Genomic DNA, 18,340 nt, shown 5'->3' with positions numbered 1-18,340 from the left:
TAATACCATCTGGATATCCTTTCTAGGTGGCTACATAAATGGAAAATTGTGTTAATACCGATAAATCCGCCCAAATAACATTTACTACAAGAAGAAGCAGACCACCTAGAGTTACCATAAATACCAACCCTATCCCAGTAAAAACTGTGGTAAAATATCTTGGACTCCACTTGGATGAGAAACAGACATGGAAGACAAACATAAAAGCCAAAAGAAGCCAACTTAATCTGAAAATTAAAAATATGTACTGGCAACTCAATAGAAAGTCCAAACTATCGCTTGAAAACAAACTGACCATCTTCAAATATATACTAAAGTCAATTTGGACATATGGGATTGAGCTTTGTGGATGTAGCAAACCATCAAATACCAAAATATTACAGTATCAAATACCAAAAAAATCCCATTGATAAAAGATGAAATGTCGTTTAGACTGGATAAATACAAATAACGAACATCAGATCATGACAATCTGTTCAAAAGAAACCTATTCGATCAGCCCTTAGAAGATAGAAGATTGAAACGAATCTGGCCAGAAGACCTACTTGAGTAACTGTACTTAGAGGCATTGCTGAACCCGGCACATGCATACTACAAAATATAAACTATTTACTTATTACTCTAAATGTTAGTGTGGAGTAGATTGTAAATTTACAATTAAATGAATTAAACAAAACGATAGGTATATATGTATTTTTGACATACCTCGTATAAAATTGATAAAATTTGATACGTAATGGTTGAGCTTCAGATTTTAGAGCATGTTGAACATTTCATGAAGAATACCTTTTTTGGTAAAAGTGATAATAAAAAAGTTTACCATATATGGTTCCTAGTTACGCAGATATACCTAGTGTGTAAGAGCCTACTATGTAAGAGCTCAAATTCTTTTTTTAATTTTCAAATTGTAGTATCAGATTCCCATCCAGCATAATCAAAAACAAAATAGAAACTTGATCAAAGTAAAATGATGAATTCAACGATACATATCTTTAAAATTACTTATACAAAACAATTGTTATTGTTTAAACAATTAATAAACCATTAGCGGCTAAATTTGTGAGTAGAACTTTTTATTTTATCATGTACATAAACTAACAAAAAAAGTTTTAGAAAAACTAGAAGTTTTCGTTCTATATTGACCCCTATATCAGAAACCAATTTTTTGTCGGCGCCGACAATGAATGTCGGATATTTTGCGAGCCCTCAGCTCCCAGAAAAAAATCGTGTCGCTCGCCTCTGAATAAGAATAGCGCTCGCTGTTCATAATATTTTGTCGGTTATCGGGCGAGGCCGACTTCCCTCCCCGCTTCACTTGTTCCATCCGTGGTGCGTTTTATCGTTTCGATCGACGATCGCCAACGCCAACACACATCGTGGCGTGCAGACAGTGTTGTGTATTTATTGTAGGTACGTATGTAATTACGTTTGCTGATTCGTAATAATGGATGTAACTATAAACCCTGAAGATTTGATTCCACTAGTTCAGGAAAGAGGTGTCCTTTGGGACAAAACTTTAGATAGTTATAAAGAAAAGCCACTGAAAGTATCTGCTTGGCAAGAAATTTGCTGCCAACTCATACCTGATTATGAAGATTTGGACGAACGTGAAAGACGAGCATGTGGTAAGTGTCTTAGTAGTTTATTTAAAAATAGGTTACAGCCCTTTCTCACCTGTCGTGTATCGAATTCACACTTCGCATAATAATCGGTTGTCGCTTGTCGCCAAGGTAGAAGCTGATTCAAATTTTTAACGGTCACTACGTGACGGAGCTGTGAGAATGTATAGAATAAATAGTCCAGTCACTCACGGTAAAATATTGAAAACCTCACAATTTTTAAGAACCGCTGGTTTGACATGGAATTTGGTATCCCTACACATAGGTAACATATCAAAAAATAAAAATGATATTGTGCTTTTCGCCCTTGGGTTGACTTTCACCCCTGTTGGGGGTGAACAACACGTTCAAAATAAGCCCGGAATTAGATAAACTGACTAATGCTCAGCAAATTTTGTTGTATAGAGTTTTTTCACTAAGTCAATACTTCTCCAGTTATTTGCGAGTGAATATGTTCATTTTTCTAGAAAAAAAAAAGATGTTTTAGACGGTTATCGGCAATTAATTCAAAAAGTAAGTAGGTAACAAAAATAGAGCTTATAAAAAAGTGAAAAAAAAAAGGTTTATACACTGTGGAAGGAACCTATGGAATAAACGTATTTTTGTCCGTATTTTAAAAAATTATAAGATAAAAAAACGCTAAGACCCGTCGATTTTTATCTATAAATGTGCGCTTATTAAACATAGACTTAAACGTACAGGGTGATTCACACAAGCTTAGTATAGTCCATAACCTTTATGTTTAATGTAACACCCTGCATAATTTTATATTTTTAAAAGTTCCTTAACAACCCAGCAAATAGACCGACGTGTTAATTACGTGAATTTTGGGTAAATTTGTCACCAATATACGTAAATTGCTTACGTGAATTTCACGTGAAAATTTGGTTGTAATGTCACATTGAAAATACGTGTTGATTAACGTATCTTTTAGGGAATGTATATATTAGTATAGTACTGGAATATGCGGGCATCTGATCGACCTATGAGGGAGCAGTACGGCAAGGGATAAGGGCTTGCGGCTCGGTGATACTCCCCCATAAATCCCTACCGAAGGGCGTTGACGCCTACCCTAATAACACAAAACATTCCAGGAATGTTCCTAGAAGGTACTCACAGGACATTGAAAACATTCCTGGAATGTCCCCAAATGCACACGAATGTCCCTGGAAAGTCCCAGGAAAGTGCTGTGTCAGCATTTTAAATATTCTTAGAATGTTCTGTTGTAACATTCCATGAATGTCTACGAATGTTCTTTGGACATTCACAGTATATGTTTTAGACTGAATGTCTTGTTGGAACATTCCATGAATGTATACGAATGTTCTTTGGAAATTCACAGTATATTTTTTAGACTGAATGTCTTATTGGGACATTCCATGAATGTTGGAACATTCCATGAATGTTCTTTGGACATTCACAGTATATTTTTTAGACTAAATGTCTTGTTGGAACATTCCATGAATGTCTACAAACGTTCTTTGAACATTCACAGTATATTTTTTAGACATTCTCTGAAATATATCGTCAGTGATGTGACAATACCACCTATATCTTTTTTCATGAGGTTTGCAGGAGACGAAAAACATTTTTTAAGGTCACCTCCTGTTTTCATACGTAAGTTCTGACTTGTTTTGTAGTAAATAGATAGTTAAATTTACTGCAAAACAAGTCAAAAAATATATGAAAACAGGAGGTGGCTCAAACAAGTTTTTAGTCTATCTTACAAATCTCATGAAAAAACAGATAGGAGGTATTGTTACATCACTGACGATATGTGGTCATACCAAATAATACATCCTTGATAAATATAAACATTTTTATTGCAAAAAATCTTTTCATACATTGTTTTAATGTAATTTACTGATATTCCTATAAAAAATGTGTCACATTTGCTTTGTAAACCTTTCTCTTGCCTTTCATAGCCACATATTCCATTTCCTTCCTGGTTTTTTTGTAGACCACTTCTCTCAGCTGATTCTAAAAGAAAATAAAATAAATGGTAATTTTTCTATCCTTTACAATTAACAATCAGAAGAAATATTTACAGGTAATAATATGCATAATAATAAAATAAATAATAAATTAAATAATATTTAAATAAATAATAAATAATATTTAATAAAGAAAATAATAAAACATTTTGTATTTTGACAACGACGTCCGATGTGGAAGTAGAAACCATAATAAAGTTATTTTTTCAAGTAAATTGTGGCTTATTTCCCCATTAAAATAGTTACAATAATACAAAAATGCCACAAAGAAATAGCTTTTTCACAAACAAATAAGTATTTTGTTTTATTATATTTATTGTTTTTATTATTTACTTTAACTTAAGATTATAACTTAATTCTTGTTTTCTATTTCTGATGTTTTTATTTATTTACATTCAATATTAATCTGTTTTCTTGTATAATCTACTTCGCAATAATTATGTGATATATTGGACTTAAATGAATTCAAAAATTTTTTGTAATTGGGCAACAATGTCAACTTAGATCTCTGATGTAGATAATGAATAGCAACGGTATCTACAGTTGGAAAAATGAAAGAATAGGGCTTTTCATCGATTGTCATTTGTTTCGAGCTTCTGTCATGTGTCACATAATATTAATACATCTACGTCATATGTCTTTGGTTTGTATTATTGTATATACCAATAACGTATGTCGTAGATATATTAATATCATGTGACACATGACAAAAGCTCGAAAAAAATTACTGTGAATGAAAAGCCCTATACCCATTAACGTTCACATCAATCACTTATTTTGTATTTGCTATCTTTTTCTATTTTAGAACAAATAGGAAATAATATAAAAACCTTAAAAATAAAAAAGTGGAGAAAAAAAGCACAAAACAGATCAGAGTGGAGAAGAATACTGGAACAGGCCAAGAACCAGCCCAGAAAGGGCTGTCGAGCCAATGATGATGATGACGATGATCTTTTTCTATAACAAACGTTTGTGATTTATAGAAAAAGACGGCAAATACAAAATAAGTGATTGATGTGATCGTTCATGGTTATAGGGCTTTTCAGTCACAGTCATTTGTTTCGAGCTTCTGTCAAGTGTCACATAATATTAATATATCTACGTCATACGTTATTGATATAACCAATGATACAAACCAAAGACGTATGACGTAGATATATTAATATATGTGACACATGACAGAAGCTCGAAACAAATGACAATGAACAAAGCCCTATAGGGCTTTTCATCGATTGTCATTTGTTTCGAGCTTCTGTCATATGTTATATAATCTGTGTATAATATTAATACAACACAGATTATACGACATATGACAGAAGCTCGAAACAAATGACTGTAAATGAAAAGCCCTATTCTTTAATTTTTCCAACTGTATATTGTAATTGTATTATTAATTGGGTTAAGCATATTACCTGTGTGATATAAGCTATTGGAACAGCACAGTCTCTCAAACGAACAGTTGAAAGTGAAGTTCTGTCAATATCTTTTTCTAAAAAATGTTTTGAACATACTGCTCTATTAACAAATCTGATCAATACTTCATGCCTTCTTCGCAGGATCTTCTGGAAAGCTAAAAATACAAAATATATGCATTACTGAGCATTATTAACAAATTTTAATTTTAAATAAAAAATATGATTAATGAACTCACAAAATATTATAAAAAGCAGCTTAGAAATTGTTTATTAGTATAGTCGTTTCCCTAGACACAACTGGCTAGTGATTTTAGTAGATAATTTTTTGTTTTTGGCCAATTTTGCCAAAATTACTAACTATTTAGTTATTATTTTTTGCCAATTTTACCAAATTGTCAAAATTATTTACTAAAATCACTAGCCAGTTGTGTCTGAGACTAAGTTTAGCGAACCGACTATACTATTCATACTGTGTATTCATTAGTTGGTACTATTCATAGTGTGTGGTCTACCATCCTGTTTATAAACGCATACATTAGCAAAAACGCAAAAAAAAAATTTAATTTTACAAATAATCCGTTTGTTATTATCCCTATTTACTATTTTAGTTAGGAATAAGCAAGTTTGTGGCTTATTCGCAATTATTAAAATAATAAATGGATATTTTCTGAAATACGGGCATGCCTTTGTTTACATATTTGCATAGGTACTAACCTTTGAAACGTTATTCCTGCAGATTTTTTATCTACATTGCTTCTGCTACTCCAACTGATTTTATGCACTGTGTTAATAATACTATTAAAGTTATTATAAAAGTATCCGAATTAAAAAAATATTCTTAAAAAGCACAAATAAAAACAAACAGCGATCACGCACGGCAAGGTGGCCAAGGCCAAGATGCATGCCAAGATGGCCGAAGCGCCGAAGTCCTAAGTGAGGTCATTGGTCGTTTTTAGTCACGTGATGCCCTCTCTAAGCACCATGCACAAATACATGCGCCGTGAATTTGAAAATGAACATATAGGAACATTGATAGTATGTTCACAGAATGTCTTATGGTAACATTCCAGGAATAATTTAATCAGATGTTCACCGAATGTTCCCTAAATGTCCAGGACATTCAAATATTGATAGAACTTTGGCAGTACATTCCTGGAATGTTGTGTGTTGTTAGGGTAAGAACGGTGTATATACATATATTAGTATTCACGTGAAAGATACGTCCTCGGTTCACGTAAATAATTCGACCTTAATTAACTTATGAATCACGTAAATATTATCCTCATATGATATAAATAAAACAAGCATATAAAGTATTAACAATGTATTTATTTAGTAGAATTTAGAGACTTTAAAACATTTGTCTTGTATAATTATTATACAAGATAATGAACCAAAAATGGTACCGACCTAAAGACACATTAAAAAATTTGCCAACACAAAACACAACCCAGGTCACTTTTTATTTCGAGGAGAACACTTTCTTGTTTTTTCTAATTGCATCATCGGCACTTCAACCCTCGAGCAGTGAGGTAAACGTTAATACGAAAAACATTATTATAAATAAACCCGCCTAAAATAAAACGAGGGAAATAAAGTTCTTCACGTTTCACTTTTTGTTGTGAGAAATGTGAGAAGCTGATATTAGAGGTTATGGTCATCGATTATTTTTAAATTACAGCCAAATTATTCTACTTACTTTAAATTAGTATTACGTATTCTCTTTTTGTTTTTAAATTTCTTCTACTATTAACTAATTGGTCTTACTAAAAATCTATTTCAATACCAGTATAATATCTATTATTCGATAAATCGATTAATTTAGTTTTCGAACCAACTATGTTAGTCACGTACCGTGGTCACGTGATAGTATGTAAAGGAGGAGAAAGGCTTGGCAGTACGTCATCACTGCGCGCGATTTGAAAATTAGACTCATCATTTTAGCTCCTGTGATATTTTTAAAGAAAAAAATAGCAAAAATAGCTTCAAATCAAGGTTGGATTGAAACAGTGTTATGCTAAGTGATTTTAAAAGCGAAATCATGAACTTTTTGTTTAAATATTGGTATTGTCTACATTACTTTTACGTGAAATACATTTAATTTTTCGAAGTCCATAAAATACAGTGAGTAAAATTCAAGCGATACGTATTTAACCAACACCGTTGTAAAATTTTGTTTTCCAAAATATTTCTCAAAATTATAAAATTATTATAAAAAACATGTACTATATTCGTCATTATGATTTTATATTATCCTAATGTCAAACATGTATAAAGGAAGCACTAATATACAGGGTGAGGCAGATAACTGGCCTATTAGAAATATCTCGAGAACTAAAGGCAACAGAATCATGAAAATTGGAATACAGGGGTTTTGAAGGATGATCTATTAAATGAAAATATTTTCATCTCTTTACAACTTCCGGTTATACCGGAAGTTGCTTATAACTTCGTTTTTTTTAATGGGACACCCTGTATATTTTTACATGTATGGATTCTCTTCGATGTCTTCTTTCTTAAAATATAAGGTTTTGTAATGTTATACAGGGTGTTTTAAAAGATAATTACGTTTTTTTTATTAATTTCGTAGCAATATTCACACCCTGTAGAATTGTAGTAGTTTGACAACTAAAACTCTACTTACGTTCAAATGATTTTTAATATAGTCTACTATTGTTAAGAATCATTAGTATAGCTAAATTTTTAATTTTAGTACACCGGGTTGGTCGAAACTCGGAATGAGTATTTTCTGAGTTTTCTTAAATGGAACATCCTGTATTTTAGTATTGTTTTGAAATGATATTTTATGGTACTTTTTTATTTCTTAAGCATTGTCTATACCTAACTGCTTTAATTTGTGCTTAATTGTTAGTCGCACCAACAATCTTAACTACGTAGGTATTTTGATAGCTAAACCATTATTGGTAATTTTAAGGATCAGTCTGGATTAATATGTATTTATTTCTGAAAAATTATTTGTGATTGAATATTTTCACGACCAACCTGATAAAATTTTACCTATTTTTTGTTGCAATAATGTTTAGCTTGAATCACCAATAACTCACAAATTAAAGTAGTTAGGTATAGGGAATACTTATAAAATAAAAAAGTACTATGAAATATCATTTCATTACAATACTAAAATACAGGGTGTTCTATTTAAGAAAACTCTATTTAAGAAAATATTCATTCCGAGTTTCGACAAACCCTGTATACTAAAATTTCAAAATTAGCTATACTAATGATTCTTAACAATAATAGACTATATTAAAAATCACTTGAACGTAAACATAGTTTTTCATGTCAAACTATTACAATTCTACAGGGTGTGAATGTTGCTACGAAATTAATAAAAAACGTAAGTATCTTTTAAAATACTCTGTATAATATTATAAAAACTCATATTTTAAGAAAGAAGATATTCAGATATTGAGGAGAATCCAAAAATGTAAAAATATACAGGGTGTCCCATTTAAAAAAAACCAAGTTATAACCAACTTCCGGTATAACCGGAAGTTGCAAAGAGATGAAAATATTTTCATTAAATAGATCATCCCTCAAAATCCCTCTATTCCAATTTTCATGATTCTGTTGTCTTTAGTTCTCGAGATATTTCTAATAGGCCAGTTATCTGCCTCACCCTATATAGGTGAATGATTTCGCACTGAAATACGTTTTTTTCCCGTCATAAATCACCGAGTTACGTATTCGTTGAAATTTGCCGTAAAGTTAACGTAATCATCACGTAATTGGGCTCAAACCTGTTTGCTGGAAGGTTGAACTCAACGAACTATATCATATTATAGGATCTATTATAAATATGACAGGGTGAAATTTTGAAATAATACAATATGGAAACCACTTATGGAATAAAATTGTTTGTGCGCTTATTTTAGAAAATAATAATAGTCCAGTTGGGTTAGACCAATAACAGGCCTAACTTTGTATGCCGAGCTGTCCCAAATTGTATTTTTCTAATCTTTAAATAAATTTAATATCTCGACTGAATTCCGCCGTGCGTTAGCCGTCATTTTAATTTTAAACGTGAACCGTTTTTGCTCAATATCTCCGCCATTTTCAACTTTTCAACAAAAAGTATGAGAACGAAAATTGTTAAAAATGTGATTTTCTATTATTTCTTTTATTACAATTTTTTTCGCGCAGTCGATATTTTCCGTGTTATGGGAAAATATTGACAGGTAGATCATAATAATTATTGAATTATCTCGTTTATTATTAGTTTTACGACAAAATATTTAAGGTAGTACGTATGCGGCAAAGGCGCGAGCGTAAGACCCGATTGATTTTATGGCAATTGTTTTTGTTTAATATCTACGCAATTTTTAGCTTTTCGACAAAAATGGCCGGAACTAAAATTGTTCCAAATATGATTTCCTACAATTTTTTAACAATTTTTTCGCGCCGTTGATATTTTCCGAGTTAAGCAAGGAAATATTAAAAAGGGATGGGGAAGCATAATGATTGGATTGCATCTTGTTTGCGAGCTGTCCCAAATTTTATGATTCTAACCTTTAGGGGAGATCAATATTAGTGTAAATTTAAAACCCGACTGAATTCTGCGGTTGCGTTAGCAGGCATATTGATTTTAAAGGAGAGCCGTTGTTGCCTAATTTCTCCGCTATTTTCAACTTTTCGACAAAAATGGTAGAACTACTACTACCATTTCTTTTGCACTATTATTTTTATGCGATCAATGTTTTCCGAGTTAAAGGGGAAAACGAATATTTCAACGCGAAATAACCAAAAAAGAATGCATTTTTGGGGAAGCCTCATTAGAACTTTTTTAAAGAGTTTAAAAGAATTTTTATTTTTGTTGAAAAAAGTTTCTAGGATCAAAAGTAAGCAAGATATGCTCAAAATAAACTTGGTCACCTTTTTTTGGTTAAAAAATCTCGGGAAATTCACCCCCTAATTAGCATCTTAAATCGAATTAATCGTTATCGCTTCACAAGTTATTTTACTAATATATTGTTTATATTCTCTGTAAGTTTCATTGGTTGAAAGTGCTTTTTTTGACAAAATTTGGTTTTAAAGTAATTTTTTTTTTAATTTCTAATGTTTAAAAAATGCTGTTTTTCATAATACCTTAAAATGTATTAATAATACCAAAAATTACAAAGAGTAACAAATTATAATTTTTGCTTTTGTGAATAATTTAGATTTTTTATTTTGCTGTAAGACAAAATATTGGTTAAGAAATGGCTGTTCAAAATTAGCATACACTCAGTTTTACTCATTAATTCAAGCCCTTTCAACTACAGCCCTCTCAAAAATAAGCAGTTTGAACCGATGAAACTTACAGATCATTTTATATAAACAATACATACACGATTAAAGCAGCTTGTGAATTGATGACGATTAATTTTATTTTGGATGCTAATTAGGTGGTTATTTTCACAATTTTTTTAACAAAAAAAGGGACCAACTTTATTTTGAGCGTAGCTTCCTTACTTTTAATGATAGAAACTTTTTTAAAACACCACGGTGAAGCTGTTTTTAACCTTCTGTGACTAACATCGGGTCTGTGAGACCGACCAGTTAGAGTTTTTACGATTATATCCAAATCGTTCGTTATGAATCTTCGCCGCCATCAGTAGCTGCCTGATTTAGATGCCTGTTTTTATTGTTGAAGTTTGAATCTTCAGTGTCAACTAATTATGCAATTATCGGCAAATATTGTCTCAGAGACCCATGTTGGACCCATGATCTACTCGATTAAAAAAATATTTAGATTAACGAAAGACCGTGCAAAGAAGTGCTGATAATTAAGTAACCCAATGGCCAGGAGCAAAATGTGAACCTAGGTACTAGGAAACAGCAATGGACATATTGAGGTTGTTTTTGACAAATCAGATGTTATGTGATTGTTTTATTTTCTTTGGTACTTTGCTAATGTTATAGAGGTTTAATAATTTAAAAATAGGTATCATTTGTGTTTAATCTTCTTCAGGGAGTAAACAGAATCCTACGCTTGAAAATGTGTCAATGGAAAAAAATTTTATGTCAGTCTCTGAGACCCGATGTTAGCTTAATGTTCAGAAATCCTGTTAGTTGCGGAAGGTTAAACACTTTAAAAACATTTTATTGAGTTTTCACCAAAAAGTGCTTTATTTTTTGGTTATTTACGTTGAAATATTCGACCTGGGATTGGGCGAGTATGAAACTATTTTTCATTAGTTACAATTCTTCTTTGACTGGATCTAGGGTAACTCGAAAAGTATTAACTTAGTAATAAAACTCTATAGAACTATTCCGATATGTGAGTTGCCGGAATTTAATTAAAAATGAATATAATAAAACAAACGGTAATTTTATTGTTGTAACGAAAATGTGTTTCGTTTAGGTCTCTCGGAGAGGGTCGAGTCGGTGTGAGTGTGAACCGTTCGCATGCTGTGTAGTGACTGAAGAAAACAACCACAAACGATGATAATCTTTGTGTTTCTTTTCCCCTGACCAGATGAGCAAATAAATCACTAGGTCTGCTGTCTACTTTCGAAGTTTTAAGAAAAACAATTTCGAATGCATAGTGAGTTGTTGACACAATAATTGTCTGATAAAGTACTTAATCAATGAGGGTGCAGCTTGTTGCACCGCACAGACGAAAAACAGATGTGACAGGGTAAAGCCATGTGCCATGTCTCTTAACATGTGTATTCGAATGACTAACGCTGTTTCGTTTTTGAGAAAAAATATTAAAATTAAAGTTAGCAAAAATAGTAATTAAAGCGTATCGCTATACATAAAGTCGTTTAGAATTAGTCAGTTTATCCATTTCCGGACTTATTTTAAACGCTTATTTTTTCACCCCCGAGAAGGGGTGATACTCACGCCCCGGAAAAAAGCACACATCGACACAATATCACTTTTTACTTTGATATGTTAGCCATGTGTATGCCAAATTTGCCGTGTATTCCGTGTGTATGCCGACAAGACCATGAATCCTCACCAAAACAGAACTAGGTTTGCCCATTATATTTAATGTTCTGAGTAGATATGGCACTTCATATCACATGTCTTGGGACGTATGTTAATAACTTTAGGTTACTGTTGGAATTTATACTAATAATATTTAAAAACGAGACTAAACATACACAATAACATGCGTATAAACGCAAAACATTTTCTCTTAATAAGAATAAAAAATGAACATAGTAAACGTTTTCTGAAACAATTGGGACATGATATTTACAGTCTGCGAAAGGAAATATGTATGGCGCTTTATAAGAGGTCAAAGGACGGAGGTAAAAGAGCTAATAGAACCAAAATACATGGATTGACTATCTAAAAAAAACTCTACGAACAGGAATAAAAAATGACGCTAGAACCAGAAATTACCACAAATGAAGATGTTAATATATTATTTATAAAGGAAATTCGAAAATCACTTGAAAATCTGAAGAACAGAAAATCTGCAGGTAAGGATGAAATACCAAAGGAATTACTGAGATATCGTGGAGCAGCAATAACACAAAAATTTAACAACATTAATTAGTAAAACCATGAAACACCATAAAATACCGGAAGAATAGAGAACTAGCGAACTAATTCTACAGTTCAAAAAGGAGATAAAAAGTTGTTAAATGCGATCCTAAACCTCTACTAAAAAGAACTAATGAATCAGAGGATAAGTTGAGCAGATAAAGAACGCAGTTTTCATACTGGTAGATGAAGATGAGAAATCACTAGATAGAGTATAATAAATAGACCAGCATTTCTGTCTGCTTGACCCCTAGATATCATAAAGAACATCTTTATTAAAAATATCTACCAATATAAAATAGAAATCAGAATAGATTGACAAGCTACAGAACCTATAAACATTGGTAGCGGAATAAGAGAGGGAGAATTTTGAGTCCTATGCTCTTCACATTAATCATGAATGAAATCATCAAAAGCTGCAATAAAGAAAGATGACTTATAATGGAAAACAAAAAAGTAAAAATACTATGTTAAGCATACGACGCAATATTGCTAGCCCAAGATGAAGATAATCTGCAAAGATTATTCCACAGATTTAACATAAGAGCAAAAGGACCCAATATAACAATTTTATCTCAGAAAACTCAAACAATAGTTATCAGCAAAGAACCAATTAGATGATAAACAGAAATTGATTGTATCAGTATTAAACAAGTAATGGCAATAAAATATCATGGAATTGCATTGTCAAGCTACGGAGACCTGACAAAGAAGGCTATTTTAATAACACTATATGGCGAAACCGACATATTAACACTGAGATGAAGTCAGGAATTTATAAAGCCAGTTTAAGACCAATAACAATATGCATTAGAAACAAGACCCCCACGTTTCGCCCCTGGTGATTTTGCTTAGTTACGTCATGATCTACTTATTCCCAAAGTTTGGTGCACTATCTCGATCAAAAACGTCACAAAGAACTTCTTATCACTTTTATTTTCACTCCTGCACACCAACCCTTTCTCCCACGTAGAGTTCCGCCCCTGGATATTTTATTTAGTTTTGTCATGATCTACTTATTGCCAAATTTTGGTGCACTGTCTTGATCACAAACATCATAAAAAACCGTTTATATTTAAATTCACCCCTGCCCCCACCCCTTTGCCACCACTCAGCATTTAGCCCCTGAAGAGTTTGCCTAGTTACGTGATGACCAACTTATTCCCAAATTTTGGTGTAACTTGATCATGAACCTCACAAAAAGAATCATAAAAACCACGACTTTGACCCCTTATAACTACCCTCGTCCCACGTTATGGTGTCCGCCCGTATGGAAAAGTCATGTATCATATACGCGGTTAATTCAACATATCCCCGTATAGTTTGTTCATATTACTTATCACTAGCAAATCTGCTTCTATCTCTCCGACTACAATGCCGAAAATTGGTTTCCAAACTTTTTGCAATTTCCAACCATTTACTTTCATTATCAGGAATTTTCATGAACCCACCTAGTACATCCCAGATGGTGCAACTAATTTCTTTGTAGATCTTACTAATAATTCACACACCAACTCTCCGAAGGAACAACCTGTTACACAATATCTGTAAAATTATAAATTTTCCATTCTATTGTAATAATTGTATAATAAAAATAGTATATTCGCCAAAGAGAGATCACCGTGGCCTTTTCAATTCTAATGGGCAAATCCACGTTTTTCTTATGTAATACAGTCGAACCCGCTTATTGGAATAGCCTTCGTGCCAAGCAAAAATATTTCTATAACCGGGATATTCTAATAACCGATCATTGGTGACTAGCCGTAATAAGTGTACCAAATATACTTAATAATAGTACATACTATGTTAATATGTATATTTATATTGTTTTAGGTCTTTTTATGTCAATAATACAATCTATCTATCTAATCAGCCCTAAACATCCTTCCTTGGATATAGGCCTCCTCTTCCTTCTTCCATGCCTCTCTATCTTGGGCAATTTGCATCCATTTTGACCCAGTGTGTTTCTTCAGGTCATCTGACCATCGCATCTGTGGCCTTCCCCTTTTTCGTTTGTGGTTCCATGGTCTCCAATGTATTACCATCTTAGTCCATCTTTCATCCTTCTGCCGTAGGGTGTGTCCGGCGAACTTCCATTTCAGCTTTGCTACTTGGGTAGAGAGATACGCAATACAATAGCGTAACGTATTTATTAAAAAACTAATTTACATTATATTATATGGATGCATACAGTAATTAATATGAATTGTATACAATATATAGATTACCTATGTAAAAATTTTCGTATTAAAATACATAATATACTTAATAAGAAAATTATTTATTTAGTCTTCCAAAATAATCGGTAATTGTAGCTTGTTTTTTGTTACAAAAAATACTAGTTACTTTTGTTGCTCTGAATTATAAAAATTAGGAAAATTTACAATGGTTTGGCCATCCCGAAAACGTTTTATAGCTTTACAAGGGATTAGGATGGGCGAACTGTTTCTTAAAAATTTTAACAGGCAACTGGGTGGCAATATGTATAGTTTATAGACAAAGGAATAGTATATTGTGCAACAAGTGCAGAAAGGTACTAATTTCTCACGAGTTTGAAAAGTTGCGGTATGAGCGCAAGCGAGTGCAGCAATTCAAACGAGTGAGAAATTACCTTTCTGCACGTGTTTTACACTATACTTTTTCTACAAGCACAGTTTTTCCTAAAAATAAAAATCACAATTTCCAAACGACGATTAATTATAATAGGTACCTATGTGATAAATTTTAAACTGTATTTAATTAATACCTACTAATCAATTTAAATTCCTTATACCTAAATAAATTGCACAGAAATCAGTTAAAAAATTAATGCACTGCCTTAATTTGTTTAAATTTAAACAGTTATTACACATTATTGACATTATATTTATGCAGTCACGGATTTACATAAAACCTATTTCATTCGACGTCTCTTGCACAGGTTGCTAAATCCTTATTGGTTATTTGATAATTATAAAATGTTTAATAAGAATAAAATTGTAAAATAAAACAGTTGTAACATCCATAATTTAGTTTCTATGCTATAGTTAAATATAATAATTGTCTTATAGGTTATATATTTGTCTAAAGTTTAACCACGGATTTAAACAGAATATAACGTTACTCAGAATGCGGTAGTCCACGGATGTAAACAGAATATAATGTTACTCAGAATGAGGTAGTCAACTGTGCAGAAAAGAACTTTGCGGCACATAAACGTCACTTTGCGGCACAGAAACGTCACTTTTCTGCACACTAATGTCAAATATCTTATACTGTGAGAAAATATCAAGTTTGCTAACATAAAACCGTGCAGAAAAGTGCACTTTGAATAGTGGTTGTAGAAAAAATATTTTACGACTGAATTTGTCGGTAAACGATTGAATTGGTACTCATAATAACGTAATAAAATATTTATTACCTATCTGACAAACCCAAGTAATATAGCCCTTGGCTAGAAACCATAGTACAAGATATAATTTAAATTTTTAGGAAATTCGAAATTGTAGGTAAAAATTTATTCGTTGACCTGAAAAATAATATTCTTGTAAGCTTTATTGCTTTATTAATACGTATTCCAATAAACGGATAAATTTATTAAGGTGTAAATGGAAACGTTTCGGGACCTCCAATTTATATTCCATAAACCGGGATATTCTTAAAACCGGTACTCTATTAAGCGGGTTCGACTGTATTGGCTGCTAATTACGAATTTCGAGGGTGGATTTCAATCTGAGTGGTCAAAAAATTGTTACAAATAAAATAATAGTAGTGGTAGGCAGTGGCGGCTCGTGCTTTTTACAATAGGGGAGGCTATACGTAACTGTAAAATATCTAGACAAATTTGCACTAGCAAAAAAATGCGCCAAAAAAATCTAATTTAAGGCCCCATTTTTTGACCATTTTTTATTTACATTTCATAATATCATCCTAATTCATAATTTCATGATATAATATCATTTTAAAAATAGTTCGTCTAATTGCAAAAGTTTAATACCAAAGTTTGTGTCGTTTATTTGTTAACAATTCCATCTATTTGTAAATAGATACCTCGCATATCAAAATAAATACAGATTTGAAGTTTTGCAGTCCATACATAATGAAGCTTCAAATTTTTTAAGATACTCAACTGAATTTTTTAATTCTAAACGCGGCCTACCGCGAATTCAAAAACACCATAAATTACCGATATTTTGCTTTGAGTTAGAGATATTGGAAAAAGGTATTTGAGCAAGTTGTTCCAAATATTATTATAACCCCACATACCAAATTTCATAACAAAATTCGCACTTTTAGATTTCTCATTATTTTTAGTCAGGACCCTAAAATTCGTTGTCCTGAGACGCACGCAACCACGCAACGGAGCCGAGAAGCTATTCTGCCTCCCTTGGTATATCTCCGGACAGCGTGTGATGGCACCGTAGTAGATGCCACTGTTAGACCGCTATTATATTAGGCAACTGGTGACGCCACCAAGTTGCTCCACCAGTGACTCATGACGTCACGGGGAATTTAAGTAAATGAGACCTATTCGACTACGGCAACTGGTTGCGCCACCAGAAATTGTTGTCGATCTGGTGGCCGAACCAGTCCACCAGCCGGGTAACCGGGTCTGGTGGCGCCACCAAGCCGGGGCATTATGTTATATGGACCCTATTAGACTGAGCAACTGGTGTCGGCCACCACTAGTTCATTTGTATTGTAATCGAGTGCTTCGTATTTCTTTTCTATTAACTTCTATATTTTCTATTAACAAGCGTATATTTTTCTAAAACCTTTTTTGTTGATTTATAAATATGCTATATTAAAAAGTTCTTCTCGCAGATTTAGCCGTTAATTGTTTATTCATTGTTCAAACAATAAAAGCTATTTTTAGATTTTAGAAATATCGGTGAATTCATCACTTTACCTTGATCAAAAATGTTTCTATTTTGTTTTTAATTATGCTGAATCCGAATGTGACGTTAATTGGAAAATTTAAAAAAATTGAGCTTTTATATACGGGTGAGGCTATTAGAAATATCTCGAGAACTAAAGGCAACAGAATCATGAACATTTTAATTAAGGGGTTTTGAAGAGTCATCTATTTATTGAAAATATTTTCATCTATTTGCTACTTCCGGTTATACCGGAAGTTGCTTATAACTTCGTTTTTTAAATGGGACATCCTGTATATTTTTACATTTTTGGATTCTCTTCGATGTCTTCTTTCTTAAAATATGAGGTTTTATAATGTTATACAGGGTATTTTAAAAGATAATTACGTTTATTTATTAATTTCGTAGCAACATTCACACCCTGTAGAATTGTAGTAGTGTGACATCTAAAACTCTACTTACGTTTAAATGGTTTTTAATATAGTCTACTATTGTTAAGAATTATTAGTATAGCTAAATTTTTAATTTTAGTGTACAGGGTTGGTCGAAACTCGGAATGAGTATTTTCTGAGTTTTCTTAAATGGAATACCCTGTATTTTAGTATTGTAATGAAATGATATATTATGGTACTTTTTTATTTCTTAAGCACTCCCTATACCTAACTGCTTTAATTTGTGCTTAATTGTTAATCGCACCAACAATTTTAACCACGTAGGTATTTTGATAGCTAAACCATTATTGGTAATTTTAAGGATCAGTTTGGATTAATATGTATTTATTCCTGAAGAATTATTTGTTATTGAATTTTTTCACGGCCAACCTAATAAAATTTTACTTATTTTTTGTTGCAATTAATGTTTAGCTTGAATCACCAATAACTCGCAAATTAAAGCAATTAGGTATAGGGAATACTTATAAAATAAAAAAGTACCATGAAATATCATTTTATTACAAT

General features: G+C 32.1%; 2 protein-coding genes and 1 long non-coding RNA gene across 4 annotated transcripts in view; 2 read left to right on the top strand and 1 right to left on the bottom strand.

Annotated features, from left to right (window-relative positions):
- The window catches only part of LOC126890431 (uncharacterized), a 502,412-nt gene that overhangs the window by 182,024 nt on the left and 302,048 nt on the right, over positions 1 to 18,340 (top strand). The gene's annotated exons all lie outside the window — the stretch shown is intronic.
- LOC126890432 (uncharacterized) overlaps positions 1,329 to 18,340 on the top strand; it is a 40,828-nt gene continuing 23,816 nt past the window's right edge. Inside the window, exon 1 of the mRNA XM_050659356.1 lies at positions 1,329 to 1,625. Within this exon, the coding sequence (XP_050515313.1) occupies positions 1,445 to 1,625 (181 nt within the window). The 5' untranslated portion in view covers positions 1,329 to 1,444. The remainder of the gene's footprint in view (positions 1,626 to 18,340) is intronic.
- Positions 3,505 to 5,833, bottom strand: LOC126890434 (uncharacterized). The gene is made up of 3 exons (XR_007700314.1): positions 5,743 to 5,833; positions 5,026 to 5,183; positions 3,505 to 3,599 (listed from the first exon to the last, which is right to left on the bottom strand). It is a non-coding gene; the product is annotated as an uncharacterized LOC126890434 (long non-coding RNA).

The sequence above is a fragment of the Diabrotica virgifera genome, chromosome 8, assembly GCF_917563875.1.
Source record: "Diabrotica virgifera virgifera chromosome 8, PGI_DIABVI_V3a".
In the NCBI taxonomy this organism is placed as follows: domain Eukaryota; kingdom Metazoa; phylum Arthropoda; class Insecta; order Coleoptera; family Chrysomelidae; genus Diabrotica; species Diabrotica virgifera.
The sequence above is the reverse complement of the archived record's forward strand: the minus strand, read 5'-3'. Positions and strand labels throughout refer to the sequence as shown.